General features: G+C 37.0%; 1 protein-coding gene across 1 annotated transcript; it reads left to right on the top strand.

Moving 5' to 3' along the window:
* The first annotated feature begins 595 nt into the window (after positions 1–595).
* LOC106868223 (beta-1,3-galactosyltransferase 1) lies at positions 596–8,676 on the top strand. The gene is made up of 2 exons (XM_014913388.3): positions 596–795; positions 7,368–8,676. Exons 1-2 carry the CDS (start codon positions 708–710, stop codon positions 8,540–8,542), a joined length of 1,263 nt encoding a protein of 420 aa, XP_014768874.2. The 5' UTR covers positions 596–707; the 3' UTR covers positions 8,543–8,676.
* The last annotated feature ends 661 nt before the right edge of the window (positions 8,677–9,337 follow it).

The following is a 9,337-nucleotide window of genomic DNA, read 5'->3' on the forward strand; positions in this document are numbered from 1 at the left end:
TGTATTTATGTATGCATGTATGTATATAAATAGGGGTAATCGTTCCAAGTAACACCCAAAACTGTACATAAAGGCGGAAAGCAATGTTTTATTTGCCCATCAATCAATGGCAAATGCATAAAGATATATATGTAATCGTGTGTGTGCGGGCAGGCGGGAGCGCGTTTTCGTTAATGAAAGGTAGGGCGATGTGTTGATAGAATCGTACGACTCAAATCTTCCCCTCAAAACTGCTGAGCATATGTGTAAATCGGAAGTCAATACAGTGGTGTTATCCATATACAAACGGTTCTCTAAATGAACAAACAGAATAATGAAGGGTTTTGTTAGGCATTTTTTTTTCCGAAGAAAATTAAAATTAAACAAGCTAAAATTTAATCAACGAACTGTGAACCGGTCATACATGCATACACGTAACTGGGAGCACATTCATTTAACGATGATAGATTAGAACAACAAACTACGAACAGATAACGCACGTGTATAAATACTGGGAGAGCATATACGAACGGTACACTAAATTATACAGCAAATAGGTTTTCTGAAGAAATTATATTCAGCTAAAATTTTGTCCAAGTAGATAAGGGTATTTATTCCAGGTGACACCGTTCAATCGAGGGGGAATAACTTTTCTGTTAACAAATAATTCGTGGCTGCGATTTTCCATTGTTTTGGTTTACAGAGAATTTCTAAATTCCACTGCAACTATGAACTCGATTCTAGTATATCATTTGGCTTTTTTGCCTGTATTTCTTTCCATATTTCTACCAAATAATTTATTCGGCACAACTGTTGGTAAGTTTTATAGAAAAACAATAATAGCCGATGAAAACAAAACAACCTAACAACCAAAACTATTTATTTTTTTAAGAAACTTTTCAAATAATGTCTTTAATCTCCTTTTGTAAAGGAATTAGTGTCACTACTTCCTATCTCGTAGTACCTAAAAATATCCTGTTTTTGCTAGAAATTATGTTGATTTTTTTTTGTTTTGTTTATGTTTGTTTTTGTTATTTGACAATTTACGATAAATATTTGTATGTATAAAAGTATTATGACGAATAGCTATTGTCTGGCTGCTAGAGAAAACATAACGGGATTCTATATTTTATGCGAGGGTAAATTATGGTATTCTTGCGTATTCTAAAGGAAAAGAGTTAGGGAAAGTGGAATGTAGTATCTTCGGGTGGAGTTTGGCATGAGCTGTCCTTCGAAGTTAAATACTTCATGAGAAAGGAAAGAGTACGGAGATAGACGTCAAAAATGCAAACAAAACTTTGAGATCTATTTTGTATTTTTTTCCAGAATCGTAACTTTGTATAGAAAAAATATTATAGGACAAAAACTAAAACTTTCCTTTCAGTTAGGTATGGGACTACGAAGGGCATCTTTTCCAAATCTCTACCATTACTTTTATTAAGAATTTAAACTGTATCACTGATTTATCTTGTCATAGTAGTGACCAATTCCTGCCCAGTGACCCATGCTAAAACAATTAGAATTGTAAATTATTCTCGCTAATTGTTTATTATTATAATTATCACAAATACCTCTTCCAGCAACCCATACTAAAACGATTATCGTTAATTATTCTCGCTAATCGCTTTTCATTATAATTATCACAAATGACTATCACTTTAAAAGAAATTAAAGTCATATATTGCTACAAATGTAGCAATCGTTATAGAGTTGAGCGGGTGATAAAGCTATATTGTGTTGTGATTTCGATTTTTGGCCCCCTAAAGCATGAATGTTTACATATATATATATATATATATATTTCCCTGTCGTGTTTTTTGTTTGTCGCTTAATTCCTCCGCATCACAAATTTTATTTAATTTGCTTTGCGGGAAGAGCTATTCTAACAATGCGTCCTGCCCTAACTCATTGAAATGCTTAGTTTAGAATAGGGGCAACTGATGAAGGAAATGTTCTCTATGTGGCCTTGTCTGTTTTCCTGTGTGTTCCTTCCGTTGTCCGAAAACATGCTTGTTTTCTTCGGTGCTTTGTTTATGTTCTCACTTTTCATTTTGTCCACGTTTTTTTTTTTGTGACGTCCTGTACCCAGATATGCATCTATATATACATGTAGATATAGGTATGTACATACATGTACGTATATATGCATATACTCACATATTATTGTATGATATATATATATATATATATATATATATAGAGAGAGAGAGAGAGAGAGAGAGATGTGTGTTAGGTATTTCTAGACAAATAGTAGTTACAGGCATAGTCATTGGGGTTACACAAAAATCTAATTTCTATACAAACCAATGAAGGAAACCTATTTGGTTACTTGATCTGCTGGCAGTGAATTCTCCTTCAAATCAACTTAAAGGGGACATATTAAGTAATGGGACTCCCTTGATCTTAGTTTCTTCTACTTTCTATGGAGCACTGAGTGACAAGAAATTTCTCTCCAGCTCAGTCACTAACCCTTGTCGTGAGCCTTCTCTAGAACCAAGCATGCAGGATCTTCTTCCACAATCCACTCCCAGGTTTTTACAAGTCACTTGGACCTCTAGCAAAAGATGTTCTTACTAGTCTGTTTCTTTGTGGACATATGTAGAACATGACTGAACATCTACTGTCTCACTGCGATAGTATCCCATTGGTTACTCAGCTCAACCCCTTGCATGAATTTTATTATTTGTAATGTGATCACACCAAAAAATTCTTGGATTGGTCCTGGTGCACAAGTCTAGCAAGCGGTAGTTGAAGATGCTGTTGCATCATACATCATCATGAATTCCATATGTCTAACACTTGTGGACATGCTGACAAAAAAAAAAAAAAAAACACTGCCCATGACTTATGGAAGCATTTTTTCACCCTCTGAATTACTGAAGCATGGAATAAACTAACTGCATCAGTTGTTTGCTGTGGAGACACTACATCCTTCAAAACTTCCATGCTTCCTGAAATTCATCAACACTACACCTAATACCCCTCACCTCTGTTTTTTTTTAAGACTTATTTATTGTTCACTTCCTGTGCATATTTTATATACTGTTCATGCAATTTTAGTTACTTTTTCTGAGAAGTTGTAGTGCACCGGATCATTCATCATCATCATCATCATCATCGTTTAACATCCGCTTTCCATGCTAGCATGGGTTGGATGATTTGACTGAGGACTGGCGAACCAGATGGCTGCACCAGGCTCCAATCTGATCTGGCAAAGTTTCTACAGCTGGATGCCCTTTCTAATGCCAACCACTCTGAGATTGTAGTAGGTGCTTTTACGTGCCACCGGCACAAGGGCCAGTCAGGCGGTACTGGCAACAGCCACGCTCAAAATGGTGTTTTTAACATGCCACCTGCACAGGAGCCAGTCCAGCTCAAATGTTTTTTCACGCGCCACTGGCACAAGTACCAGTAAGGCGATGCTGGTAACGATCACACTCAAATGGTGCTATTTACGTGCCACCAGCACGGAAGCCAGACAGCTGTTCTGGCAATGATCATGCTCGGATGATGCTGTCAGCGCTCCACTGGCACAGATGCCAGTCATCAAATTTGGTTCAATTACGATTTCGATTTCACTTGCCCTAACAGGTCTTCGCAAGCAGAGTTTAGTGTCCAATGAAGGAAAGGTACACATAAGTGGGCTGGCTACATCCCTGGCAAAGGCCACGGACTATGATCTCACTTGGCTTGCCAGGTCTTCTCATGCACAGCATCATTACCTCCGCCCTAGCGAAGGCAGAGGTATCGTTTGCAGTCATGTTTGTTTGTTTGTTTGTCCGTGGACAAGATATCTCAAGAACTGCTGGATGGATTCGGATGAAACTTTCAGGGATGTTTGGCTTCATGACTGGCACAAACCAATTAGATTTTGGGATCGATCCGGTACCAGACAAGGATTCTGGATTATTTTTCCAGTCTTTTTACTTAATTTTTGAGAGTGATCAGGTTCATTTTTAGTATTCTCGTTTGTGAGAGCAGTCAAATTCATTTTAAAAATCATCTCTGGCTAATCATTGATAGTACATTAGTGTCACCTTGGCAGAGGTTTGCGATCTCTGAGTGTTGTTGTTGTTGTTGTTGATGTTGTTGTTGTTGTTGTTGTTGTTGTTCCTGTCCTCTTTCCTATAATCCACTCATTTCTATATCTATGTTTACTCTTAGTCTGCCTCTGTATCTGCCTCATTCTCTTACCATATTTCTTTCACTATCAATGGAGTATTACTCCCACATCTAGACATGATATTCTTACACAAACATCCTGGGCTTCATCTAGAGAAGGGCCACTTAACTGATGGACATTCAATCACTGATAGACCTGTTTCAGCCTCTAAGCTTATTAATGTGTTCTCTTTCTCTCTCCTCTTTTTGTCTTTTCTATCACTACCATAGCAGCTTTTATTCCTTCGAGCTGGTCAGTCTCATACCATCTCTACTTACAAACTACTGGCCTACTTTTCTCCCTTCCGCCCTGTTCAACACTTCAGTTCTACTCTAACTTAAAACCATGTACAAAGAAATTCATGGCACTACGTATCCTGAACAATTCCACCTTTGTTCTCACTGTATATATCATCAATTATCATTATAAAATAGCTCTTCTTGTCAGCTCCCCACTAACTATATTAATAAAAGCGAATTTCTGTTTGTCCATTTGGGACCCCTGTATCTCAATCTACATTTGTTCTACATAGATATATTGTAGTTTTTTGGAATCAGGATGATCCTGGGATTGAAAATTCGCCCTACATTTGGTTCTTGAAGCTCAAGCATTGGGATCTGATTTAAAAGCATTTGGGTTGCTATTTTGCCATTTTGATTGGCATTTGCCAGATGACATCAGTGATCAGGGGAGAGATGAATGGCATTGGCTTCATTACTTTTACATGGAGATAAAAACTTAGGAACAACTTGACCAACAGCTGAAATTCAACTTGGGACTAGAACAATGGAATGATTGCATTGCAGAATTAATTCTCATCCGTCCTTAACCTCTGATCAAACTACTGGGGTATATAGTCATTATAAACATATTATCGTCATGCTATGTAGCTCTCTTTAGTTTGGGACCACAGGCTCAATTAGCTTTCCGCAGGGGCCAACTTAAAAGTCTTCACAGAGTGCAGCTTTTAAACTAGTTCTTAATTAAAAGAACTAAATCAACCACAGACTTATTAAAAAAATAACCTCTAAAATAGGACATTCACTTAGCTCTTTTATTATTATTCTTTCAATTAAATCTAAATTTCAATATTTAAAATGTTTTTTCCAGCTTCACATGTCAATTCTGTCCACTACTCCCTACTCATTTACCTTTGGCAATACTTTACCTTTCCATTTATATTCTGATCCCTGTACTTTGTGGGTATTCCCTGGCACTTTGCCACCATCTCTCTTTTTTTTTTTTTTCTATCACCCTTCTCTCTCTTGCACTCTCACACTCTTTTCCACTCTTTCTCCTATTCTTGATCATTCTCTCTCTCTCTCTCTCTCTCTCTCTCTCTCTCTCTCTCTCTCTCTCTCTCTCTCTCTCTCTCCATGTAGCTCCTCCACAGCAAGACACTTATTTCTGTCCCTCTGTCACAATCCAACCTCTCTTCACCTGGCACAAGGCCACCTTCTCCAATGCCCCCACCCCTCTCAAAGGACCTTTGTCTTGTGAGTTACTTGGTGGCCATGGCAATGATGGTGCTACATAAAAAGCATTCGGTCCACACTGTAAATTGGTTGTTGTTTAGAAGGTTATCCAGATGTAAAAACCATGACAAAACAGGCCTCACCAGTGCTGGTGCCACATAAAAAGCACTGTCCACTCTATAGAGTGGTTAGTGTAGGAAAGGACATCCAGCTGTAAAGATCATGCTAAAACAAACAGTGATGCCTGGTGCAGTCTTCTGGCTTGCCAGCTCCTGTCAAACTGTCTAACCCATGCCAGCATGGAAAACAGACGTTAAATGATGATGATGAAGATTGTGAACAGTATGCACCCTTGGTAGAGCCCGACACTCCAGTTGAATGGTTTTAATTTAGCACCATTTATCCAAATACAAATACTAGAGCATTTGTATAAAGACTTCAAGGTAACAAGAAACTGTCCATTGATCCATTATTCCTGCATCCCTTTCCACAACATGTCTTTGAAGGAATATTATTTGAGAGTCATAGCTTGGAGATCAGAAAGACACTTCAAGTAGAGTCATTACTTCTCCAAATTGAGAAATTACAGGTCTGATACTATGGACATGTGGTAGAATGACCCTGGGAAAAATCACTGAACAGGTTTTACAGGTAAAACCAACCAGCAAGAAACCTAGTGGTCGACCACGAACAAGATGGTTGGATAACATCGATGAGCTTGGTTGGTCTCACTTGGAGACTCAGCCAGATCAATTGGAGATGGTTGCTTCTGACAGTGCCCAATGGAAGGCATACTTGAAGACTTTGTCTCAATGGCCCTCTCAGGAATAAGTGGGCGAAGATGAGATGAGAATATGTTTTTCTATATTTTATTGTTGGTATTTCATGTATAACTGTTTGTATAAGTTGTTCACGGTTATACTATTTATATAATAAGTCTCAATTTTTGTGGATAACTCAAGACTTGACTGTTTGTTAAAAGAGAACATTGACTTCATATATGTGGAAACACTTTGTCAATAAAAGAAGCTACTTCTCATATTGTGTGTCTGCTTATCAATTCATGTCACTAATAATTGTTGTTGAGAAAGTCTGATCAAGTAAGCCTTTAGCATGAAGATATTGAATGAAATGTTTCTATCTTTGAGCATCCTATATTTATTTTAGGTTTCTTTATCTTCGCAGGTCCTCATCATCCTTTAATGTCTGGCTTCCATGCTGTCATGGGTTGGCTGTTCAACAGGATCTGACCAGTCAGTGGACTACATTATTCTCTACTGTCTACTTTAGCATGGTCTTTACAGCTGGATGCCCTTTGTAACAGCAACCACTTTACAAAGTGTACTAGATGCTTTTTTTTTTTTTTTTTTTTTCTTTCTGTGACAAGACCACTAATGATTATTGGTTCAGATCACATATTTGTGATTTAGAAATTCTGACCACTTGTTCATATACTTTATAACATGGAATTATTGAATGAAATGTTCCTAGCTCTGAATAGCCCATCTTTATTTGAAGCATTTTGCTTCCTCTTATTCATCATCATCATTTAATATCTGGTTTCTGTACTGACATAAGTTGGACAGTTCAACAGGATCTAAGTAATCAGAGGGCTGCATTTTATCCCAATATCTACTTTGTTATGGTTTCTGTAGCTGGAACCCTTCCTAATTTTTATTTTTTATTTGCCAACTATTTATTTATGTTTGTAACTGCTGTAAAGATAATTATTTTTGCCTTTTTATTTTCAGTGTTTGCTCACACCAATGCAGATGGTGATACTGATGCAGTTCCTCTTGATACCTTTGTCACGTCACGTCCTAGGGACCCACACTCTGCTGTACCTGAAAAATTTTACAACGCTCCACAAAATTGTAATCCACATCCATACATGTATCTTATTAACCCTTCTACATTGTGTGTCCATAAAGATGAGGTATTCCTCTTAATTCTTGTTCGCACAATTTTTTCACAATTTGAGCGTCGGATGGCAATTCGAGAGACGTGGGGAGACAAGAAAAATTTCCGCAATGTCAGTGTGGTAATAGCTTTCCTCTTTGGTAGAGACCAAGACCTTCATTTACAACCATCTATTCATCGTGAAAGTGAAATTTATAATGATATCATCCAGGAAGATTTTATTGATTCGTATGGCAATTTAACCCTCAAAACTGTTATGGCCTGGAAGTGGGCAAGGCTCTATTGTCTACATGCCACTTTTGTCATGGTGATGAATGATGAGATGTTTGTGGATATTTTCAAGTTGATTCCTTACTTACGTCAGATATCTCTGAAATCTGAATATGTTGACCATTTTGCCTTGTGTTACTTCTTCCCTTGTTGTGACTTAGTGTATCGCAGGGGTAAATATGCTGCCACTAACTACACCAGTACAGCATATCCGGAGTACTGTTCGGGTGTCGCCTATGCAGCATCTATGAAAGTCATCAATCAACTTTATCTCATGTCTATTGACACACCAATGTTCATGCCAGATGATGCTTGGGCAGGGGTCCTTGCTGAGAAACTTCGTCTGAAATTCATTGACACTGATTATGTTTTTGAGGGTATTTCTGTCAAAAATGGCATACTGAAGAAGTTTATGAATCCTGACTATCTTGGCAGTGCAACTATGATTGCAGTGTTGGACTATGTATTTCCTAACCAAGAAGCTGTCATCATTCGTCACTTGTGGCGTATTGTTCTTGATCATCACCGGAAGTCTTTCTTACGTAATCAAGTGGCAGTTAAAAAGATGAATTTAAATACTGACTGGGAGATACTTGAAACAAACAATGTTTTTTATTTGGTTGCTTATATGATGTTTGTTGATGTGTTTGTTGTTGGGATCATTTTATGCTTATTGTTTTATCGAAGAAAAATCAAATTAGGCTGCAAAGCATCATACCAATGTCTGAATTACTGACAGTTTCTTTATAAATCCTTCCACTCTCTACAGAAGTTCCATAAAACAACCAAGAAGTTTTGTACTTCAATATATTATGGGTGTACTATATTTTAAGTCAATGTAATATATAGTGTAAACATGTAGTGTAAACAATCAAACGTCTTCACTATCTTTTCAAATATTGCTGCATTTCACATGGAATTTTTGGTTCTCCAGAGATATCTTGGTGTATAAGTTGACTTAACCTTTTTTGGCTGTAAACTTAAATCTGAAAGATTCAACTTGTATGCTGGAAAATACAGTAGGTGTTTTGAGAGAAAAAAAAAGGACTAAAAAGAGATGCAAATGTTTAATACTTTTTTCTATTTTTATTAAGAACACATTCTAAAAATATGTGGAGTAATTTATTTTTTCATGCTTGATAGCTGTTTAGTAAGGCATAATATTTGTAATTCTTTTGTCTCATTTCACCTTATTCAACTTGACATCATTTTCTATCATTCTAGGGCAAGAGTTGAAGGAAAGTTCCTTGAATATTTAGGCCATAAACTGGCTTAATCATAGAATCCAACAATCTGATATGGTCCGATTCCAAAAAGCTGGCAGACCATATTTACATATACATACATATAGATATACATACATTCACACAAGTAATACATACATATGTACGTGCATACTCACACACACACACAAAGTGTGCTGAAAAGTTTCAGTCTTTGGGTAAAAGAAAATACAGGAGGATCAGCTAATTATTAGTTATTTATTCACCATATTCCCCTCTCAGATTCACACACTTATTGCAGAGGTCCT

Source organism: Octopus bimaculoides, chromosome 7 (assembly GCF_046866305.1).
Source record: "Octopus bimaculoides isolate indiv1 chromosome 7, ASM4686630v1, whole genome shotgun sequence".
NCBI classification, from domain to species: Eukaryota; Metazoa; Mollusca; class Cephalopoda; order Octopoda; family Octopodidae; genus Octopus; species Octopus bimaculoides.